We start from the raw sequence: 25,078 nt of genomic DNA, 5'->3' as shown, positions 1-25,078 counted from the left end.
TTGGCAGATCTATTTATAAAGGAGTTTTATACTCCAGAAATAGGAGGTGAAAGAGGAATAGAAGAATCAATTTTGAACTTAAGAGATTTGAGAGATTTGAGTTTACTAATCCTCTGGTGTATCAATAATTTTAAATGGATAAAATAATAGTGTTCTGTGTGAATAAAAATACCTAAAAGGAATTCAAAAATAATATTTAATAATTTCCTTTTCCCTTGCTTGTATTTTAAGACATGAGAATGTTGAGAAGAAATGTATTCTCAGAAACAAATAAGAAAAATGAAACTAAAATTATGTTTTCTCTCTTAAGTATTAAAGCTTTTCAGGAATAGGCACACTTGGCAATTTTGTATAACACCTTAGTAGCATCAGACATTTATTTCCTACACAGCAGATGTTACCGGTTCTTAGAAGTAAGATGCCATTGGTTTTCTTCATAAAGTAACTTAGTTTTAGAACTAAGTTTGTTAAAACTTTGCTTTAGATTCTGTAATGTAAGAGAAGGCTTATGAAGAGTTCTCATCTTGAATGAAGAGTGACTTCTGAGGAGAAACACGTAATCAGAGAGCTTTCCTTCTTTCTTCTTTTTTAAAATAGGACAAATCAAACATAGTCCAAGTACTCTGGTTGGTCTTAGGAGATTACGTCTCTGTTAATTTGGAGAATGAGTATCAGGCAGTAGGAACTGATTTGTGAGGCACTGAAACCTGTCAGGTGGTGGTGATGATTTTCCATTTTCCCTGCCTTTCCTGGGTTCTTTTACCTGAAGCGGCCTCTCGGTAATCCTGTTCTCAGTGGAGAAGAGTGCTGCACTGGGCGACCTCCCTCCTTTGCCTTTCTTTTTAACTTTAATTCTTCATCTTTACATGAGAGAATTGGATGTGTGGCTCTCAAGTTATCTTCTAGCCCTTAGATTCTAACCTCTTGTATAAATACTTGTGAAGATTTAAGGGCAGGTATCAATTTATTTATCCGTATGTTTTTGAGCACCATTGAGGGTGCTCACCCCTGTGCCGGGCTGACCTCGGTTGCCTTTACCTGTCTGCGTAGGATGAAAGGAAAGATTTTTGAGGGAATGCTTTTTAAGGAAAAACGAGTGGGCTTAAAGGCAAAAAACAAAATAAGACAACTTGAAGAGGGATCATGACAGAGTCGGAAAGTAGATCACTATATGATATGTCTTACCCGCTGACTAGTTCTTAAGCATCTGTTAATGAGCAAGATTGATAGGTCTAAAAAAATACATTATACATAGATAATATATAGTATATATATACTGTAGTACAGTGTATATATATGTACTGTAATACTATAATATATATAATACCATAATACTATTTCTAATACTAGAATTTATATATGAAGTATATAGTGTAGTATGAAGAAAAACTCATTTTGCCTGTGTGTTTTTCTCTATTTCACTCTGATACCAGATGTGTAGGTTTTCCACACATTAAGCCATTCTGTGACACTGGGTGGGCATCCTACAGTTTCTTTTACTCAATTCTTTCTGACACTGTCTGCCTGCAGATAACATCAGAGCCACAGGCTAAGAGCTTAGTCCTGCAAGTCTGCTCCAACCTACTGGCCTTCAGAGCCTGACTGGCTATGAACATTAGAGGTTCCCATGACCTCCTTGGGTTCTATTAATTTGCTAAAGTGACTCACAGAAGTCAGGAAAATGTTTTACTTACTAGATGACTGTTCATTATAAATGGATATAACTCACGAACAGCCAGAGAGAAGAGGTTCACCTAGGCCAAGGAGCGTGGGAAGAGGTGTGAAGCTTGTATGCCCTCTCTGGGTGTGCCACTCTCCCAAGACCTCCATGTGTTTACCAGTTTGGAAGCTCTCCAAACCCTTCCTTTTAGGTTATTCTTTTAAAGGCTTCATTACATTGACACAACTAAGTCTTTGGCCAATGGGGATTGATGCAATGTGTAGCTCCTCTCCCCTCTTGAAGTTTAGGGGTGAGACTGTGAGTTCTAACTCTAATCTTGATTGGTTCCCCTGGCAACCGGCCCCCATTCTTAGAGGGACTCCAAAGTCACCGCATTAACATGTTCAGGTGTGGTTGAGAGAAGTGATGAATAACAGGAGATGCCCATTTCCTCTTTATAACTCTGGAACTGTTTTTGGAACTGGAAACATGACTAAATATTTCTAACAAAAGATGCCCCTATACATTCTTTTTTTTTTTTTTTTTTTTAGTTTTCTCATTTAGATCAATTTTTAAAAAATCTAAATCACAAGGGTTTTTGAACTTATGTACTAGGAACAACAGATGAAGACCATATATGTTTTCTTAAATTACAGTATTGCATAAAGTGTGTACTTGGTGAAAAGTTGTTTTATTTAGTAAAGTCAGGTATGAGTTCAAATGCCAGGTCTTTCAGCAACTAGGCTTATAACCTTAAATTTGGTTTTCTGTTTGTTTAATTTGTATAAGAAATATAAGAAAGCATTCTTTTCTACAACCAATTAAGCTATATAAAATTGTATAAAGCGTGAAAGTCATCCTCTATCCTTTCTCTCAGCTGAAAAGTAGAAAATCCTTTTCTTTTACAGAGGCACTGTTTTCTACTTTATCTTTTGTGAATTTTTGAAAATATTTGGATGTAAATGCAATAGAACTTTTAGGACATAAATGGGATTGTGCTACACTTACAAGTGACTTGAAGATCTTTGCATGTCCATTGATGTATGTAGTGACCACATAAGATTTTGTAGTCCAAATCTTTCAAAGTTGGCTGATCGCTGAACACTGATTTTCTTTTTTCCTTAATTTATGCTATTCCAAATACTGCTGCAGTTAACATTCTTATACATTAATGTTTGCAGGTACCTGCATGGATTTTTCTATATTTGGTAAGAAAGATGACTAGAGGTGAAATTGCTTTGTGAGAGGGTGTATACATTTAAAATTTGCAAATATTTTACCATATTGCCTTTGAAATTCTGGATTTGATAGGCTTATGTTGTATTTAGCAGTTTTGCATCTTTGAGCATAACTGGCAAAGGCCTCATCATGGATTCCCACACGCACAGTGGGTTGCAATATAGGAAATGAACCCTAAGCTTGGGGAATGGACTTTTCATAGTAAGCAGAAATAGGCCTGCTTTTTTTTCCCCCCACAAGGAGACCCTACCACATCCCTCAGAGATGATTGCCGTGAACCCAGTCCTCAGAAATGGTCTGGGTAGAGAGCAGCCAGGGCCTTGCCTTCCTGCAGGATGCGGAGGATCCCTGGCAGCTTGTGTCCTCCCACATCCGTGTTTCTAGGTGCCTTTAGTGGTGTAAGCCACAAACATGTGAATCATCCTTGTTGCTGCCTTCTTGTATTCACTTCACCAAATTCTGTAAATTTTATCTCCTAAATACTTTTCAAAGAGTTCTCTTTTTATTTTTTCCCCTTTCACCACCTCCCCAGTCTGTTACCTTCTACTTGTACTTCTGCTTTGACCTCATAAGCATTGCCTTCTTCGAATCTGTTTTCTCTCCAGTTAGGACTGATTTTATAAAACACAGATGTAGTCCTGCCTTCTGACTTTATAAAGCATTTTGTTGGTTTGAGGAACAACACCAAGGAGACCCAGTGGCTGGAAGAGAGTAAGGAGAGAACGTGAGAGGAGATGAGGAAGGTAATGGAAGATCAGGCTGTTCCTCACCTGTTAGATGGCTTATGAAGATTCAGAGTCAGAATGGAAGTCTGAAGGGTGTTAGTGATATAGTTTGACCAATTATAAAAGGATCACTGACTGCTGTGTTGAGAATACATACATACACTCATGGGGGAGGAAGCAAGTACATAATCAGGGAGATGATTTAGGAGGTTATTATAATCTAGTGCAAAATGGTGTTTTATACCATACTGGCAGGAATGGAGGCAGTAGGAAGTGGTCAGATTTTGTATGTATTTTGCAGGAATTATAGAACTTGTATTTTGCATATAGGATACGAAAGAGATAGAGGCAGGTTTGATTCTAAAATGTTTGTTCTGAGCTACTGGATTGATGATGTTTCATTTACTGAGATGGGGGCAACTGTAGGAGGAACAGGTTTGGGAGGATTTGGATCAGGAGTTCAGTTTTAGTCATGTTCAATGTGAGATACTTATTAGAAGTAGACTTGCTTATAAGAGCTGTTTAGTAGGCAAACATTAGTCTGGAGTTCATGGAAGAGGTCTGGGCTGTACATACACGTTTGAGGTTGCTAGTGGATGGAAAGATAGGTAGGTAGGTAGGTAGAAGATATAAGGTTACCACGGGACTGATTGCAGATGAAGAAGTCCCAAGCCCTCCCACTTCAGAGATTGATGGAATGAGGAACACCAGCAGTTAAACTTGAGGCTGAGCTCAAGAGTCCTCTGCTCCATAGAATACTTCTGCGTCCCTGTCTGCTTAATTTTCTGCTCCTTCTCCGAACTCCAGCCATCGTGGCTTTCAATCCATTGAATGTGCTAATAAACTCATATCCAGTGTAGGAACTTGGCACCTGCTCTTCCTTCTTGGGCTCCACTTCCCTACATACTTACGTGGCTGCTTCCATTTTGTCATTTGTCACGAGGTCTCAAATCAAAAGTGAGCTTCCCAGGGAGACCTTCCTTAATGACCTTAGCTAACGAAGCAAGGTGTTTGTACCAGAGTACTCACCCACAGACTGTGGCACCTGATCTACTTAGTGACAGTGATTCTTTTCTTTTTTAAACTCTGCTGAATATTCGTCTTTAAAATCTGACTATTAATAAAAAGTTAAGAAAATTCTTATAGTATACACATTATAATTATATAGCTTGATGACTTTTCACAAATGAACTCACCCAGAAGAATAGAAATATTCTATTCTAGAAGCTCCACTTGTTGCCCCTTTTCAGTCACTCTGTTCTCCAGAATTATTGGATAATCACTATTTTGATTTAACACATCAGATTAGTTTTGGCTGTTATTATGTATGTATTTTCTGTCTGACTTCTGTAGTTCATTCACTTGGATTAGTTTCTGGCGTACGTAGCTTGAGGTTATATTACATGGCACCTAAAGAGTTCTGACTATGATCTTTAATCCCTACATTCATTTTGTCTGAAGTACATTGAAGTCAGGTAGTGTGAGTCCTCCAATTTTGTTCTTCAGTGTTGATTTGGCCATTCTAGGCCTTTTGCCTTTCTATATTAGTTCCTTTGCTTTCTCATGTAAATTTTAGGATCCACTTGTCTATCTTTACAAAAAAGCCTGGAATTTTCATTGGATTATATTATAGTCTGTAGACCTACTGGGAAGAATTGACATCTTAACAGTTTTTGAGTCTTCCTATTCATGAACGTGGTATGTTTTTCCATTTGTACAGATTTCTTTCATAATTTTCAGACCTTGTACATACTTCTCTAGATTTACCTTAAGTATTTTTTTTATACTATTAGAATTTACCAAATTTTTAAAAATTTCATTCTACATTTGTTCATTGTTATTACATAGAAATATAGTTGGAGTTGACATGGTATGTTGACCTTGTTTTCTACGGTCTTGGTAAGTTAAAGTTGTTAGTTTCATCAATTTTATTTTATTTTTTTTTATTTTATTTTATTTTTTTTAATTTTTTATTTCTTTATGATAGTCACACAGAGAGAGAGAGAGAGAGAGAGAGAGAGGCAGAGACACAGGCAGAGGGAGAAGCAGGCTCCATGCACTAGGAGCCCGATGTGGGACTCGATCCCGGGTCCTCCAGGATCACGCCCCGGGCCAAAGGCAGGCGCCAAACCGCTGCGCCACCCAGGGATCCCTAGATACAGTTTTATATCTTCTTGTATAATCTGTATGCCTTTTATATCTTACCTTGCTGTGCTATCTAAACCTTTCAGTATTATGCTGAATCAGAGTGGTGAGAACAGACATTTTTGCCTTGTCCCTAATAGGAGGAATAAAATGGCAGTTGGAGTCTTTTACCATTAAGGAGGATATTAGCTGTATGTATTTTTGTAGATGCCTTCATCAGGTTGAAGAAGTTACTTTCTATCCCTAATTTGCTGATTCCTTTTTAAAATCATAAATGGAAGGGATCCCTGGGTGGCTCAGCGGTTTGGTGCCTGCCTTGGGCTCAGGGCCTGATGCTGGAGACCCGGGATCGAGTCCCACATCGGGCCCCCTGCATGGAGCCTGCTTCTCCCTCTGCCTGGGTCTCTGTGCCATTCTCTCTCTTTCTCTCTCTCTCTCTTCTCTCTCTCTGTGTGTGTCTCTCATGAATAAATAAATCTTAAAAAAATTAAAAAAAAATCATAAATGGATATTGGATTTTGTCATTTTGCTTCCTGTGTCTGTTGACAAAATCATATGGTTTTTCTTCATTTGGCCACGCAGTGAATTGTTGAGGTGAATTTTTTTTTATTAAGATTTTATTTATTTATTCATGAGAGAGAGAAAGAGAGAGAGCGAGGCAGAGACACAGGCAGAGGGAGAAGCAGGCTCCATGCAGGGAGCCCGATGTGGGACTCGATCCCGGGACTCCAGGATCATGCCCTGGGCCGAAGGCAGGTGCTAAACAGCTGAGCCACCTAGGGATCCCCTAATTTTTTTTTCTTTTTTTAAGATTTTATTTATCCATTCATAAGAGACACAGACAGAAAGAGAGGCAAAGACACTGGCAGAGGGAGAAGCAGGCTCCATGCAGGGAGCGCAACGTGAGACTCGATCCCGGGTCTCCAGGATCACACCCTGGGCTGAAGGCGGCGCTAAACAGCTGAGCCACCCAGGCTGCCCCAGGGATCCCCTAATTATTGATTATTGTAGTGTATTGATTGTTTTTCAGAAATCTTTTTTAAAAATTAAGCATTGTGTAACAAGTCTTTTTTGACTACTGCTTATTAAATCCCATATTTGTCTGCCTGTCTATCCATTGATTGGTCGATCTAGTATATCTTTCTCCATGGCTCTTATTATTGCCAGGATGCTCTGTGTTCTACTTATTTATTTGAATATTCTGTCCATCTCCAGTGGAAATTAAGTTCCATTTTTTGTTCTCTGTTGTATCTCCAGTCTGTAGAATGTTGTCTGGAATTAAAGTAGGATTCTATAAGTATTTGTTCAGTAAGTAAATATCTGCTCTCAAGGAGATCATAGTCCAGAAGAGGAAAAAGAGGTACAGAAATGAAATGTGATACAACTTAGGAGAACTACAAGCACAATTCTTTGAGAGCTCAAGATGGGGGAGATTAAGTTCATGTAACAGATTTCTTTTCCTTTTTTCTGTCAGATTTGAAAGAAGACACATCTAGGGAAAATTTATTTAATGATGCAGAAAATAAGAAGAATTCAATAAAAATGTGGTTCAGTCCTCGAAGTAAGAAGGTCAGATATGTTGTGAGTAAAGTTTCAGTGCAAACCCATCCTCAAGTCGTAAGTGATGAGAACGCTCAGCAGGCTTCAATGTATGAATTTGTTTCTACAAGTCCTCCAACAAGTGTTTCAAAGAGGGCTAAAAAGGCTCGTACAAGATCTAGAAAAAAACAAAAAAAGAAAACTTTAACCGAAATCAACCAAAAATGGAATTTAGAAGCAGAAAAAGAAGATGATGAACTTGACTCCAAAGAGGAATATAAGGAGAAGCTGGTGTCTTTCTGTAGCCAACCATCTGTTAACCCTAGTCCTCAGGCAAATGGTGAAATAGACTTACTTGCAAGTGGCTCTGTAACAGAATCACAGTGTTTTAGCAGCTTAGCTGAAGTCTCTTTACCATTAGCTGAGCAAATAGAGTCTCCAGAATTGGAGAGCAGGAATGAAGAATTGACTCCCCAGAAGAATCTCTGTGAGAATCCTCTTCCACCTAAGCAGTCCTTGCCATCAGGTCACAGTGGGCGGCGTGGGCGGCCCGGGCAGTGCAGCGGCCGGTTCAGTCCCATTTCTAAGAGATGCAGAAGCAGCATTCCTGGCACCAGTAGCCAGCACATAGTGCTTTCAGAAAACAAGCCATTGCCTGGCTGCTCTTCACCACCTTCAAGCAAACTTAAAATTGGTGACACATTAAGGAGGAAAAACAGTAATCTATCAGTTGAGTCCATGACCCTTTCACCAGGTACACAGCCTTCTGCACTGAATCGCCCAAGTTACAGATGGATGATGTCTAGCCCCTCAGCAACAAAGCTGTCACCCAATAGCCTTACGGCTGTGAAGAGAAATCATAGAGGAGAGACTCTGCTCCATATTGCTTCAATTAAGGTAGGATGCTTACTCTGAAACACAATTTTGGAATGAGACCAACTATATATAAAACAGTTTCTGTGGGGCTTATGAACAATGACATAAGATGGCTTAGATAATTAGCATACCCCATGTCATAGTTCCTGTGAACTAGAGAAGAAAATTCATAGGGACTGCATCCCCACCTCAGTTAGAGCCGTGGCACCTGGGCCCGAGGAGCATGATCTTGCAGGAGAAAACTAATATTTCAATATTCCAGCTTCTACTTTGCCAGGGGCTTTAGTTTGTTCCATGAGAGTTTTGTTCAGTTTTTACCACTTTCTCATGCTTTATGGATACAGACAATTGCCAGGTTACTGCAGGCAGTATGTCTTTACCTGGCCAAAGAGCTAGGGACAGTGTGGGAGGGGACAGGCTTCTGTATGTTGGTCACTTGTAGTGGGCACTGCCAGAATTTGCAGGGTTGAAAGATGTGGTCTGTACATCTTTCCAATGATCTGGAAATGTGATTATCAGAAATGGCTCCCATGACAGACCATGAAGGAGCTTGTCTATATCCTAAGGCCAGTCGTTTCTTTTACTAGTTGTGATTAAAGTTACCTCTCTTTGTTTACTGCTCAACACTGGGGGTGTGGTAGTGTAAGTTTTTTGGAACCTAGCCTATTTGTCAAGCATGAGTTGTACTTGCAAGGGTTAATCTTTGCAATTGACTCAAGAACTGCACATATAGGGAGCACTTAGCATCACAGCTTTAAAGACTGATTTCATGTGAGTGTTATCAAAATAAAATCTAGGCATGCTTAGGGTGAAATTAGGATAGCTCTTATGGTCTTTTAGGTGAATGGAGAACTTTGGGAGATCTGGGAGCCATTGGAGGCCCTCAGATGGAGGCCCTCAGACACAGGGCTTGGTGAGCAACATGAAATATTTGGGAAGAACAGGGAGTAGACATTGAGTCCAGGCATTCCTGTATTTTTGTATAGAGAAAGGGAAAAGCACAAAAATGAGTTTCCCCAACTGTTAGGGTTTTATTTATTTATTTTTTTCTTGTTTTGTCTTCTACTAAATGATGAATGTAGAATACTCTATATCTGATTCCAGGGAGGAGGGAAACTGCAACATGATGACATGCTAGTTTCTACATACACATCCTTTGAACAACTTGAATGTTCAGAGTTTGTCCTGATTATATTTTAGTTTATTTTTTGCAAAGCATTGGTTTAAAAAAAGCAGACTATATTTTTTTGTCCTATTTGTTTTTTTTTATTTTTTTATTTTTTGTCCTATTTGTTATATTTTTAATATACATGCACATAATCTAACTTTATAATGTTATAAATGTTTCATTAAACTTAAGTAGCTAGCATAATAATAATTTTTTTGTTTGTTTTTCTGACTAATACATGGGAATGAGGACCGCTGTAGTTTCTACACTTTCCTTTCTGGTACTTTCAGACCACCAGGCAAGCCTTTGTTTACGTTGGTAGAGAATTTTTCTTTTAACCATAATAATACTTATATAAGATTCTAGAGCTACGCAGGTTTTTAACATAATAAAATTACTATAAAGATTCTAAGAGCTACGCCATGGTTTGACAAACTTTTAAAGGAGCAAATATTTTCAGCTTCGCAGGCCATATTGTCTGTACAACTATTGTTTGCTCGTAGCTCAAAAGCAGCCATTGACAGTTATGTAAATCAATAAAATTTGACATATCACATCATGCACCTGGCCTGTGGGCCATCGTTTGCCAACCCTTGACCTCGTCAGTGGGAAAAAAGACACAATCTTAAGACCAGGAAAACACTATACTGCCCTGTGAATTTTCACCATTGAAAATTGCTTCATACAAGTTTTGTCAGATTGTTAGTTTACCTAGGAGGAGTCTTGTCAGTATTAAAATTGCCCATTTGACTCTCTTGAACTTATTAAATACTGTTATTGTCATTAGTTGGCAGATTCTTTTTTTTTTTTTTAGTTGGCAGATTCTGATACATAGTACATTTAAGAAAAGCTAATTGATTTCTGTAGTTTTTTTAAATCACTATTTAACAAAAATGCACTCTTTTAAATATTTGTTATGAGTTGAATGTAAACCCTTCACCCAGGTTGATTTTAGTAGAACCAATACTTGAGAAAACAAAAACAGTAGATTTATCAGGAGATTTATCTTTTTATGAATAGTATTCGTTTTGTTTTCTGCCCTAATATTCTCATTTGTGGTCAACAGTGAATAATCTGTGTGTACTAGAAAACCAAATATTGTGATTCTGCTATCTTAATTTATGTTTTGTGCGCATCCGGTTTAGAAAAAGATTTGAGGTGGCTCTGAAGTTAAAATACTAAAAATGGAACAGGGAGCAGGGAAAGAGAGAGAAAGAGTTGCTGTGGCTGAATGGAATGTAGATCTGATGACCAGTCAGGCAGCCCCACCAAATAAGGGGAAGTACCAGGTTTTCTGTCGTCAAAGGTAGATTTTTGTTGTGCTTGTTTTTCCCCAAAGTGACTTGGTAGACTTGCCATTTGCATTGTCCAATCGGCTTTTGAGAGTGCATGGTTGCACCATACATGCTTGGTGTGTGGGCTCTGAGGGTAGAGATTCCACCCCCCACCCAGCAGTTACATTGGGCCAGTTCTCTTCAGCTTCTCTTACTGCAGTTACGGCTTTACAGAATGATCTCCGATCTTGGTAATGATATTAACAAAATTCTTTAATATATTGCTGCACACTAGCCCATGGCGTCTTTCTTGGCCATAACCTTTCCATAGCTACTATCCAGGTGGAAGTTCCTTACCTTTTCTTGCCCTGACCCTATGTGTTAGTTTCCTGTTGCTGCCATAGCAAGTCACCATAAATGTAGTGACTTAAGCCAAATTATTATTATTATTATTATTATTATTTTTTTTTTTTTTACAGTTCTATAGGTTAGAAGGCCAGTATGGGTCTCACTGGACTAAAAGCAGTTTGTCAGCTGTGTTACAGCTCTTAGGCTCTAAGAGAGAACCTGTTTCCTTGCTTATCTGGGATGTTGCACAGAACTGTATAGTTCCTTGTGGTTGGAGGACTGAGATCCTGTTTTCTGGCTGACCTTCTACTGAGGGCCATTTTCATATTTGTTTTTTTAAAGATTTTATTTTTAAGTAATCTCTACACCCAGCATGGGCCCAAACTCACAACCCCGAGATCAAGAGTTGGATGCTCCACTGACTGTGCCAGCCAGCCAGGCGCTCCCATTCTCATGTTCTTTAGTTGATGGCCCCTTTCCTCTGTCTTTAAACTTGCAGCAGCAGAGGCTTTTAAAGACTCCCATGATTAGACTGGGGCCACCTGGTCAATGCAGGATAATCTCCCCATCGAAGCTCAGTACCCTAAAGTGTAGTAGAAACTGTAGCACATTACAAAATCCCTTTTGTCATATAAGGCATAACATAGTCACAAGTTCTGGGGATTAGGGCACAGACATTTTGGGGGACAGGGTGAGTATTCTAACAACAACCACTGAGGTAGCTTCCTAAGTTCTCACCCTGCTTTTCTACACACTTCCTGCAATCAGTTCTCTACATGGCAGCCAGAATAATCTGACATAAGTTAGAATTTGTCATTCTCTGCTCCCCTACCAGAAACTTCCTGGCCCACTTAAAAATCCACAGTGCTTCTCATGGTCTACACAGCCTGATGTGATCCTTTTCCTTGAGGCTTCTGCTCAGATGCCACTTCTTCAGAGAGACTTCCTAGCTTACCTGAACTAGCAGCCCTGCTTGTTTTGTTTTTCTTCCTTTTATTTCCTGACATTATGAGTGTAGATCTCTTAGTTTCTTGCCACTCTTTAGAATGAGAGCAAGAATTCTGTTTGTTCACTGTCATGTCTTCAGGATGTAGAACATTGCCTGGAACATAACAGATGAATTTGATGAATAAATGAGCAAATTTTCTACTCGGTCATGAGCTGAACCCCATTCTCCTGTCACACTGAGATTTAATATTATGACTTATTCAGGTACGTTCACTAATGCTGCCAATACTTTTCATGTGTTCTTTTTTCTGACTCTGAAATTCTTTCCTCTCCATGCTTCTGTCTTCCTTCCTGGCTCTTTGTACCTAACCTTCAGAATCCAGTTTACATCCTACCTTCTTAGTAAATCTTTCTCAGAATTCCCAGAGATAGTTTCTTCTCTATGATGACATTATTTTGTTTGCATTTATATTCATTTAGATTTTTGTTTATTACATGTCTCAGTTAGATATTGTGGTTATCCAGAGTATATTTTTCATTTAAAATTTAATTTTGAAATTTGAGTAATAACTGCATGTTTCAAAAATAAGAATAATAGTACTTATCGTAGAAAACCTCACTCCCATTTCTGCCCCTTGCTACCATATTACTGACAAGCCCTTTTTGCTAACCACCTTCCTTACTTGTGTGTCCCTTGTGAATTTCTTTATGTATTTATAAGCAAATGCTTTTATATTGGCACACAGCTTTCTGTATATTTTCATAGTAGTATTGCTTTCCATGAATTTTCATTACTTAACTAGTCCCTTACTGGTGGATGCCTTTTAGTTTCTATTCTTTTGCTTTTATAAACAGTGCTGTAGTAAGCAATCTTTGTTTCATATCTGAGCAGGTGTATCTTGAGGATAAATTCCTAGAAGTGGACTTCTGGGTTAATGTAAAGCATCTGTTACCTTATTTATCTTGATAACCTCCATACTTGACAATAGAAGGGTCGTATTAAATATCCACACTACCTAAATTCAGGCTGCCTGAATGTAAACAGCTACTGTATCACTGGCAGATATTGTTTGTATTCTCAGTTCTCAAATCCTTTTTTCCCTCAGGATCATGGATTTACAGTGAGCCATCTAGGTTTTGAACATTCAGCACTATTTGAATGCAAACCCTACACAGGATTATTCTTGAATTCCTTACTTATACTTTAGTTTTATTACACTGTGGAATTTCAAGCAGAATATTCATTAATATGATGTCTTGGATGTTGTGCATATTCTCATTTAACCAGAACAAAAGTTGAGATCCAGTTGGTTCTCTTTATTGCCCATGTTTCTATTTGTATTTGAATGTGAAGGTCACCTATGGTTAAAATGCTACTGAGAACATTATGTTATAAATGTGAAATTTTATGAGAAAGTGTTCTACCTAATTAAAAACTAAGATAAATACTCACTATTCTTCTGATGTAATTTTTAAAAATTTAGTTTAGTTTGATACTTATTTAGACAAAATTTTGATTTGTTACTTATTATGTTACCTTTGCTTGAAGATTCGTAGTTGCTGGAATAAACGTCCTCAAATTTCTAGCACAGATTCTTAAAATGGTAATGATTACTCGTAATTCATGCCACAGCATTGAACGTATCATGAAATAGAAGAAAGACCTGAGCTTGGCATGTCATGAGACGCATTTGATGCAGACATAATGAATCGTATTTTGAAGACAACTTAAAAAGCATGATGTACTTAACGTAACAAAGGTGATGGGAGTCTCCTGGGTGGAGAGAACATCCCTTGTGAGGAGTCTCCTTTAGGGTTTGACTTTGTAATTCATTATATTTTATGGTGGTCATGTGTGTAAAGTTATGGTACTACTTGTCCTTCATAGTAGCTTCCTGAGAAAGTAGTGGAGGATTCAGAAGCAAACTAGCATCTATGATATCTTCAAGATTTTAATTTCTAGAACATCTCTTGGACTCAGTATCCATTTTTCCCTCTGTCACCCACCACTTTTATAATACTGAACCTCCTTAATACCAGAATCATCTGTGAAACTATTTTATTCAGTCAAGTCTGAGAAGCCAGGGAAGTGTTTAATCTATTTTAGAGCTTCATTCTGGATAACTAAAAAAAAAAAATTAACAATATTTAGTTGCCAAAAGAGGTTTTAGGTAGCTGATTAGTTCATTTATGTGGAAAAACTTAACCATTTGGGGTAAGTCATTATTATAATGTTTGTACCATATTTATCAAATAATATTCTTATATTTTAGAAAAGCTAATATTTATAATGGAAAAGTGTGTGTTTGGGAAGTTAATTTATACTGCTGAAACGTGTGGATGTGTGAAGAATCTTTTTGAATGAAAGATTAGCAATAAGAAAATTCATTGTGGTACACATGCTCCCTTTATTTTCAGCCTTTTAGGTATTACTTGAAAATATCAAATCCATTTAAGATTTCATACAAGCCTTGGTAAAAACGTTGCTTAGACTGTTTTTATTTTCTTGCTGTGGTTTAAGAAAATCTCAATCTTTTAAGTTGTGGGGAGTCTAAAAGTGAGTGCTTATTACTCAGAAAATATTGTTAGTAAAGAATGTAATTTAAGGAAATGAGAAGCAGAAATTAATTTATTTCCCAGAAACTCCATATTGGTTCAAGCTTACTCAGTTACTGTGGGCTCTATCTAATTTTCATAATTTTATTTATGTGCATGACATTAAATTTACATAAAGTAGAACAATGAAATTATGACAAACTTTTAAGGACTAGGGAGGGAGGAGAAAGCAGATTAGATTGGGTATAAAAAATAAGCACTAAAAAAACAAACAAAAACAAGCACTTTGCAAATTGGGTATGTATTTTGGGGAAGTCTAGGGATGGTTTGTTACCAGAAGACACTGTGATAGTCTAACGAGGTGACATGAAAGAAAAATACCACCGTCTAGCAACCTTACAAGAGAGTCTGCTTTTCGTCTTTAGATTGTCACTGTTTCTTTGTGACTGTTCCTGTGTGACTCTTCATTTCAGTTATATTATTTTATGGGCTGCTTTAGGTGAATATGTCTGTGTGATTACTATGTAGAATTAGAATGAGGGAATCTTTCAGAAGGCTTTTTGCAGTGGTGGTTTGGTTTGTTTATTTTAGATACTTTCATGTTGAAGGTTGGAAATGTATGTGGTTCTGGCAGTTCATCTGCCTTCAGTATTCATGGGATTGTTTTAAAAAATTCAAATTTGTATCTCGACAGATGTTCCTGGTTTTATTTGGAACTGACTTGAATATAGAGCAAATGTTGCTAAATAAATGTTAACTTGTATTAGAGGTATAGAGTTTGCACCCTTAAGTAACTATGGGAATTTTTCTTTTTTTTTTTAAAATTGGAACTGGGACAATTGATTTAGTTGGGTCATTTTGTTATTTTAGGAGCATAAAGATGTGTGTTGCATTATTTTTTTTTTTAAGAAAGCTAAGTAAGGTACCATCTTAAGATTTGCTGTGTTTGAGGGGTGCCTCAAAACAAGCAAATAAATGCAGGTATTGGGAAACTTAGTGACTCCTACATAATCAAACCAATAGGAAAAACTCCTTTCAGAATATTGGGGCTGGGAGTGGGAGAGGAGAGGTTTCCTTCTCCCTAAAGAAGCTCTTCACAAAACCAGTTGAACACAACTTTTTCATAGGTAACTTTTGCCATATGTAACTTTTATTTATTCAGCCTTTTTTCAGAGTGAGCTCTGTCAGTAATTATTTGGAGAAAATAAGCATTGCTTTTGCCTTAAAAAAAATCTTAGAGCAAATAAGGTAAATATAGACTAAATTAGTATATTAAGGGATAAGTGGGTAACTGTCAAAAAGAAAGCAATTTTTGGTATTTTTTTTTAAAGATTTTTATTTATTTGAAAGAGAGGCAGAGCATGAACTGGGGGAGAGACAGAGAGGGAGAGGCCAACTCTCCACTGAGCAGAGAGCCCAGAGGACCCTGGGATCATGACTCTAGCCCAAGGCAGACACTAAACAGTCTGAGTCACCCAGGCACCCCAAATTTTTGGCAGTTTTAACTTAGCAGCCTTCTTAGCATTAATTTTGCCTTTAATGGTACTTGGAATTCATTTTAATGCATGCTTGAAAAGGATGTTTTTCACAAATGAAGCGATGACTTTAAATACTTCATTATCACCAGTTGATTTTTGGCTAGTGCCCTTTATTTGGTATTTTGAAATGACTTTTGATAAGGGTTGCTAATCTCAGGCATTTTGTGCTTGATATTCAGGGATGGACAATATAACTTCATGACTTGGTACCTCACCACAGTTCATCTATACATTACTTATTTATTATTCATGAGCAGTAGGCTTTTAATAAAAAATGTAAATTTGATTCCATCTTTGAGGAGACAGAATTAAAAAAAAAAAGAAAGAAAACCAAAACCTAATTATCTATTTTTCTTTTCTTGATGATTTTTAATTTCTTTTTATTTTTTCATTGTTCTACTAGGGTGACATACCTTCTGTTGAGTACCTCTTACAAAATGGAAGCGACCCAAATGTTAAAGACCATGCTGGATGGACACCGTTGGTAGTTTTCTATTTGTTTTTTATTCTCATTTTGTTTATGTTTTATAGTTACTATACTTTTATGTTATATAGTCATCTATATATTATTCTCTGCAATATACACTCTCCTTTTAACCTGAAGAACTTATATTTTCACCAAGTAAGGGAAAATGATGATTTTTTCATCTGACTTTCCAATTGTGACAGGCAAGAAATTGGCTACCTTTTCACTGACTACCTTTAGATTTAGGAATCTAGTTATTGCTATCTACTATGTTGCTGAATGTAGCCACTGTGTGCAGGTACACCTACTACAATGTACATCAGACTCCCTTTTGCCACATTGCATGTCATTAGAACCAGATTTCTTGGAACATGCAGAGGTCAGAGGAACAGGGTATAGGATTCTATCACAAGGCAGTGATTCTTACTGAGGGTCTATTATAGCCTCATTTAAACCCAACCTAATTGCAAATGTTTAGAAGTAGTAGAAGACCTTGGCAGATATTACACAATTTAAAAAATCTTTATTATTATTACTAAAAACGCAATGTGAAGTATAGCCTGGAAAAGGAATGGCACAAATACATGGTAACAAGCGCTGTATGGACTGCCTGATAGCCGTAGAGGTATCAACAGAGAAAGTGGAAGCCCTTATCCTGTGAGCTGGAAAGTTATCACAGAAATTAGGAGATTCTCATTAGGCCAGGTATAAAAAAGGTTTAAAGTGATATATAATTCTCACCAAGTTTTTAAGCTGGGAGGGGTTAGTCTGGATCGGAGTGCTTTGTTGTTTTGACTCCGTAGGCTAGCTAACCTTTTCTTTCTTTCTTTTTTTTTTTTTTTTTTAAGATTTATTTATTTATAATAGACATAGAGACAGAGAGAGGCAGAGACACAGGAGGAGGGAGAAGCAGGCCGGGAGCCTGATGTGGGACTCGATCCCGGGACTCCAGGATCACGCCCTGGGCCAAAGGCAGACGCTAAACCGCTGAGCCACCCAGGGATCCCCTAGCTAACCTTTTCAAAGAAAGGTCAAAAAGGTCAAAGAAAAATTTTTTTTAAAGCCAGTAAGGCAAATTGTAGTAAAGTTTGGTGAGCGATTTATTAGATGACCTGATGTCTAATTTGGCTTCCTTTCTCCTAGAAATAGACCCACAGACATTTAGTGTGATATTGCTTATAAATTGAATAGATGTACTCAAAAAAACAGTGTATGCCACAGAGATTTATTGGAGTTAAACATAGTGGCATTGTTAACAGTTCATTCCACATAAGGAAAGATTTGCATCTTTGAACATTGCATTGTTAAATCATTCATTCTTTTTGAGCACTTACCTCTATATTTGTTACCATCGACACCAGCTGTACAGCAATTTGTAACCACCAAAAAAAGAGGTTTGTCTTTTAAATACTCTCTCGGGGATATTCATTTTGTGGGGTGATTGTGTATATGTGGGTGCACCACTTAAGTATATGTGCACTAAGAACCTGATTTAGTGAATTCTCTTCAGCCGTGGGAAATTTCACTTTTTTATGCACGATCTAGTTGTTAAATACTCTGAATTTTTGTGTTTGTGATCTTTTTACGGTGGAACAGTTGAGCTGGAGTTGGTTTATACCATATGTATGTCAGTAAATTTACTGACTAAAGTTTACATTTATTTTCCTAAAGTGCAATTTCACTACAATATGATGCACTGTGTTGTTATGCATCATCACTTTTCTCCCTTCTTATCACTTAGCACGAAGCCTGCAATCACGGGCACCTGAAGGTAGTGGAGTTGTTGCTGCAGCACCAGGCGTTGGTGAACACTCCTGGCTATCAGAACGACTCCCCCCTTCACGATGCTGCCAGGAACGGGCACTTGGAGATAGTCAAGCTCTTACTCGCCTCTGGAGCCTCCAGGGATGCCATGTGAGTAGTTCAACACTGTTGTTTTACTTGTATTCCTGAGTCCAGACTGATGGAGCACACACTATGAGACTCCAGCTGACGGCTCCCTTTCTTGTCTTTCACAACCGAGGTTAGGTGTGACCATTATATTCTGTATTTAATATCAACATACGTGCCCTTTTCCTTTTGTGACTCTTACATATTTTAGGGAGGTTTGCTCCTTTAATTCAGAAGCGATTGCCAAATTAATTTCAGAAGCTTTGACTTTTCTGGTTAAGTTCACATAGTTACCTTCTGTAGATTGGGTCATACTTATTAATTAGAAAGGAATTAGAAACGTAGAAATAGCAATTTTGGATGCTTCCCGGTCCTTCAGGATTTGTTTTGAAAATTCTATTATGTTACACTTTTTTCTGCATATTTAGTTAAAATAGATAAGAATTTAGATGTTGGGCAAGTGCTGTTGAGTTATCTCTTAGACTTTTCACATCATTCAAACGAAACTCTCGGTAAATTGTTTTGCAGTGTCAGGGCACAGAGATGCATTAGTGAATGCTGGCGGCTGCATTTTCAAATTGCTATTGTCAAGAGTGTCACAAGCAATTGCCATATGTGGATTTTATATCTTTAATCTATAACTTGGTTCGTGTCGCCCTATATATTATTTTACTCTTTTCAGTTAATGAGGGAGTTGAAATGGAAATAGAAGAACTGCCTCTTCCTATCCCCATTGCTTGTATAGGTTTAGAAAGAGCACACAAAAGTCACGCTTACTTTGGCTACAGAAGCAAACAAGAATTACAAAATGCAAAGCTTCTAAGTTGACATTTTTTATAGCATAATTAAAAAACAAATTAATAATGCAAGAGTGTACCATACCTTGAGGTTTTAGTTTCAGTAAGTGTGTCTAATATCCTTTATTTTTTGTAACATGTGATGAGATAGTTAAGGCAAGCTCAAGGGATACCTATTTCTATGTACTTTTATTTTTCTAGTGTGCATGTGCACACGCGCGTGCACGCACACACACAAATACGTGGTCCTAACAGATATGACCCTCCTGTGGGTATAGCCAGCCATTTGATAAAGCAAAATGGTTGCTTGGGTCAGGTGAAACTGAATAGTTTCCATCCTTGGGTTCTTAAATCAGCCATGACTACTTTAATGAATGGAGCACTGGTCAGGGCGTTAGGGAATTCAGCTTTTATTTGCGACTCCATTATTGACTTTATAGCCTCAGGCAGGTTAATTTCTGTGCCTTGGTGTCCTCACCTATAAAACATGGGTGATGCCTGCTGCTTTTCTATTTCTTCAGAGCATAGTGAGGATTAATGAGCCAAAACACAGGGCCTGTCTGGTGGTTTGTACACCATGATTCTTCACTACACGGTGAAGCTTATTAATATACAAGGTGTGGGCATGAGACAGTGAGCTGAGTCTGCCTTCACTGGTGCCTCTCAGATAAATGTGTTGTTTTTAAATAGGCTTACCTAGTGAAGTGGCAGATGTAGGTATATCTGTAGCCCAGCACTATCCGATAGATCTTTCTGCAATGATGGAAGTGCTCTATGTCTGTGCCGGGCACGCAGTAGCCAGTAGTCATCTGCTGCTGTTGAAGACTTGAAATGTGGCTGTTGCCACCGAGAAACTAAAATTTTTTTTAAAAAAGATTTATTATATATATATATATATATATATATATATATATATATATATATATAGAGAGAGAGAGAGAGAGAGAGAGAGAGAGAGGCAGAGACACAGGAGGAGGGAGAAGCAGGCTCCATGCTGGGAACCTAACGTGGAACTCGATCCCGGGACTCCAGGATCGCGCCCTGGGCCAAAGGCAGGTGCCAAACCGCTGAGCCACCCAGGGATCCGCCCCCCCCCCCTTTTTTAAAAATTTATTTCGAGAAACTAAATTTGAAAATGTATTTTAATTAATTTAAATAGCCACGTGGGCCAAGTAACTACTGGATTGGACAACTGGTTGATACAATTAGGATAGAGGCAAGATTTGTTTGGTGAGAGAGGTGAGGATAACGTTGAGTAGAGGACGGTAAGTCAGCTATGGTGCAAGTACAGTGGTAGACTCATCTAGGGTATAAGTGTGTGGTAGCTATTTCTAAATATTGTTATTTCTTTTTTTCCAGACTGGTGGTCATCATACTTTAGTATTTGCTATGTTTTTTGCTTTTCTATTTTATTTTATTTTTAGTTTTTAAATTTTTTATATTTTATTTAAATTTAATTTGCCAACGTATAGAATAAACAGCCAGTGCTCATCTTGGAATGTTTTCATAGTAGTTCTTTTCACCTGATTGGCTTTGTCAGTTTCCTAACTGGTCTCCTCCTTTTCAGATTACTTTTCTTCGTTCATTCCTCACACTGTAGCCCGAGAACTTTAAAATAAAAGTAGAAGTCTGGCCAAATCACTTTACTTGCTTAAAAGTACCTGGTACCTCTTAATGTTTTTAAAATAAACTTCAAGATATGGTTTATAAGGCCCTGGATTGTGTGGCACCACTTACCTCTCCAGCCTCCTCTTGCTAATAATCTTCCTCCTGTTCCCTTTGCCTTCAGCTTTTTTTTTTTTTTTTTTTCTCTTCTGCATTTTTTATACCAGCCTTTCTAAATCATGCCTGTTCTCCTGGTCCTGCCAAGTGCCTAACATAGTCTATACCCACATTTATTTGTAGTAGAAATGAGTAAGTATTTGAATGCATGAGAAGATGATGTATTTTTTCCTCTCTTTTGAAAAAGAGATTTGATGACAACAGCAAGTGCCTCTCTGCTCCCAGATTGACTTTAAGTGTGGTGTGAAAAGTCTAAACTTAGTTTCTATAAGCTGCCCCTTTTCTGGGGTGGTGGAACTGGTTCCTGGTAGATGTTAGTGGACATGATGTGTACTTCCTGGTGGAATCCTTAGTCTCTTCTCCATTGGTGGGCATCCATAGTATGTTACCTTTTGTAGGTTTGTGGCTTCCCAATAGGAATCTATTGCCTTGACATTTTTAAGATCTGTTTTTTTCTGCCAGTGTTCTGTATATTGTCTTTTTGAGTTATGTACTGACAAGTGACCATAGATGAGAATTCATTCCTTGACTTTCTCCATTTACGAGTAGAGCATGGGGAGGGGGACCATGGGGACTAGATGGAGTTTTTACTACCTTTTTTTTTTTTTTTTTTTTTAGCCTAGAGCTCTTGTTCCTTAAACCATTAATATCTCTGACTCTAGAATCTGAGTTGGCAGGCATATTACTTTTATTTACTCTGCTTATATTTTTATTTCTATTTATGTCTCTTTTACTCTTTTTTTTTTGTCTCTTTTACTCTTAATGGAACTCTTCTCTCGATAACCGGGACTAGACTTTTCTATCCCTGGAAGAAGGAAGAGGGTTGGAACCAGAAAGGGTGAAGGCTGTCCTTCTGTCCTTCCCTTTTTATGGCTTGGTACTTTGACTAAGCGAAGCTGTAGGTGGGTAGGGTCTATCTGCTTTTTCTGAGTTTCTGAATGGCAATTTTCAGCTCTATAACAGACATTTTGGCAGTCTTCTTCATTCTTTTGAGATTGAAGTTTTCTTACTCGAATGCCTTCATTTCCTGGGTCTTCAGTAGCATCCTGTTAGGTTTTCTCATATTCTTGCCACTGCTACTTTACTTCCTCATCCTCCAATCATTTTATCTGCTTGCTGTGTTTTAGTGGAGTGAATAGACAGGCCAGTGATTACAGAGCTGTGTGACACATGCCTTCATGGGTCACTTCACAAGATTCTGTGAAAATCTAGATTAGGGGCTGTAATTTTATGACTAGAGGAAGTCATAAAAGCCTTTCTAGAGGAAGGAGCACTTCCATTGACTTTTAAAGAAGAGGAGTAGGAGGATGGGCTTTTTAGAAGGGGCTGATGGGTACTAAGGGACATTGCCGTCAAGACGTCTTATCAGTTCAGTTCTAGGAGCTTTGGTTAGTGATGTCAGCTAGTATGAAGGGGAGGAGGATGACCGCATAAGAGGCTGGAGAAGTTGATAGAGGCAGAACGAGACCTTGTGTGCCAGAGGGTTCAAATTTTACATTGAAAACTTCTTTCTGCACACGGCTGGGAGATCAGTGGAGAACTCTGTCCAATAACCCAGGGAGGTGAGTCTGAGCTAAAGTAGTGACCGGGACAGTGGTGGCAGGGGCAGGGGAAGGACCGACGGATTTCTCTCTCTTTATCAGCTTCTTAGGTCACTCAAAGTCTAATACACTGTGTTAAGAAGTAATCTTACTAGAGTTGACGTTGAAATTGACTAGGGTATGGATTATAGTGGATTTAATAAGCTTGATTTTTCATTCAGGAACATAGCATGTTTCTCCATTTATTTAAGCCTTCTGCTACATATCTTAGTAAAGTTTTTCATCTGTTATACATATGTGATCTTACATATGTATGTTTATGTGTGCACTTGATATTTATTGAGGTTCCCCAGATATTTAATTCTTTTTTTATTCTGGTGAACTGGATGTTCTGTTAATAAATATAACTTTTTACTTTGATATATAGGAAACTGTTCATTTTAGTACATTTCTCTTATATCTAGCCAACACCTAATTCTAAGGATCTGATTATCATTTATTAACTTCTTACCGCATTTATCTGATTTTCTAGGACAGTATTGTAAAATAATGTGATAGTTGGCATCCTTATTTTATTGTCATTTAAAAAAATATTTACTGTAGGTTTAGAGCCAGTGTTAAAATCAATATGAAAAATAAACATCTTGTTATTTTACTATTTTTACTATTTATTAAATGAATCTTAGTTTGTACTGAGATGATCTTAAACCTTTTGCCTGTTGTGTCATTAATACATTTAAAAATACTAAACCATATTATATTCTTGTGATACACTTGATTTAATGTAGTGTGCTATTTTTTAAACAAATGCTTTACATCGGTTTGCTAGGATTTTATTTAGTATTTTTGCATTTCCCAGGTGATTGATGGTGATCATCTTTTCATGTGTCTGTTGGATATCTGTATATCTTCCTTGGAGAAATGTCTGTTCGTGTCTTCTGCCCATATTTAATGGGATTATTTGGATTTTTTTGGTGTTGAGTTGTATAAGTTCTTTATATATTTTGGATACTAACCCTGCATCAGATATGTTATTTGCAAATTATCTTCTCCCATTCAGTAGAATGTATTTTAGTTTTGTTGATTGGTTCCTTTGCTATGTAGAAGATTTTTATTTTTATGTAGTCCCAATAGTTTATTTTTGCTTTTGTTTCCCTTGCCTCAGGAGACATATTTAGAAATACGTTGTTATGGCCAACGTATTATTGCCTGTGGTTTCTTAAGGAATTTTTATGGTTTCAGGTCTCACATTTACATCGTTAATCCATTTTGAGTTCAGTTTTGTATATGGTGAAAGAAAGTGGTCCAGTTTCATCTTCTGCATGTGGCTGTCCTCTTTTCCCAACACCATTTGTTGAAGAGACTTTTTCTCATTGCATATTCTTTCCTGCTTTGTTTAAGATTGACCATATAATTGTGGATTTATTTATTTATTTTACATATTTTATTCCATTGATCTATGTGTCTGTTTTTGTGCCAGTACCATACTATTGATCACTACAGCTTTGTCCTATAACTTGAAGTCTGGAATTGTGATGCCTCCAGCTTAGTTTTTTCTTTTCAAGGTTACTTTGGCTATTTGGGTCTTTTATGGTTCCATACAGATTTTAGGATTGTTTGTTTTAGTTCTGTGAAAAATACTGTTGGTATTTTGATAGGGATTGCATTAAATCTACAGATTACTTTGGGTAGCTAGTATAGACATTTTAATTTAAGAATATTTATTCTTTCAATCTGTGAGCATGGAATGTCTTTATGCATTTGTGTCATCAATTTTTTTTATCAACATTTAGAGTTTTCAGAGTACATGTCTTTCACCTCTTTGGTTAGGTTTATTCCTAGGTATCTTACTATTTTGGGTGCAATTATAAATGGGATTGTTTTCTTAATTTCCTTTTCTGCTGCTTCATTATTAGTGTATAGAAATGTAGCAGATTTCTGCACATTGCTTTTGTATCCTTTGACCTTACTTAATTCATTTATCAGTTCTGGTAGTTTTTCCGGTGGATTCTTTTGGGTTTTCTGTATGTAGTATCATGTTGTATGCAAATAGTGAAAGTTTCACTGCTTCTTTACCAATGTGGATGCCTTTTATTTCTTTCTGTTGTCTGCTGAGGCTCGGACTTCTAGTAATATGTTGAATACAAGTGGGGAGAGTAGGCATGCTTAGCTTATTCCTGATTTTAGGGGAAAAGCTCTGTTTCTCTCCCACTGAATATGATGTTCACTGTGGGTTTTTCATGTAAGTCCTTTATTTTATTTTATTTTTTTTAATTACCACTCTCCACTTTATTTTTTTTTTTGTTTTTTTGTTTTTTTTTTATAATAAATTTATTTTTTATTGGTGTTCAATTTAAACATACAAAATAACACCCAGTGCTCATCCTGTCAAGTGTCCCCCTCAGTGCCCGTCACCCAGTCACCCCCACCCCCCGCCCTCCTCCCCTTCCACCACCCCTAGTTCGTTTCCCAGAGTTAGAGTCTTTATGTTCTGTCTCCCTTTCTGATGTTTCCCACACATTTCTTCTCCCTTCATGTAGTAAGGCCTTTATTATGTTGAGGTATGTTTCTTCTAACCATACTTTG

General features: G+C 37.4%; 1 protein-coding gene across 2 annotated transcripts in view; it reads left to right on the top strand.

Moving 5' to 3' along the window:
* BARD1 (BRCA1 associated RING domain 1) overlaps positions 1-25,078 on the top strand; it is a 79,244-nt gene that overhangs the window by 22,849 nt on the left and 31,317 nt on the right. For both annotated transcript variants that reach the window (XM_055345543.1, XM_055345544.1), the window contains 3 exons: positions 7,244-8,205; positions 16,420-16,500; positions 18,224-18,396. In XM_055345543.1, coding sequence (XP_055201518.1) covers positions 7,244-8,205; positions 16,420-16,500; positions 18,224-18,396 — 1,216 coding nt within the window. The remainder of the gene's footprint in view (positions 1-7,243; positions 8,206-16,419; positions 16,501-18,223; positions 18,397-25,078) is intronic.

This window comes from Nyctereutes procyonoides, unplaced genomic scaffold, assembly GCF_905146905.1.
Source record: "Nyctereutes procyonoides isolate TBG_1078 unplaced genomic scaffold, NYPRO_anot_genome, whole genome shotgun sequence".
NCBI lineage: Eukaryota > Metazoa > Chordata > Mammalia > Carnivora > Canidae > Nyctereutes > Nyctereutes procyonoides.
Note: the sequence above shows the minus strand (reverse complement) of the source record. Positions and strands in the feature narration are given on the sequence as shown.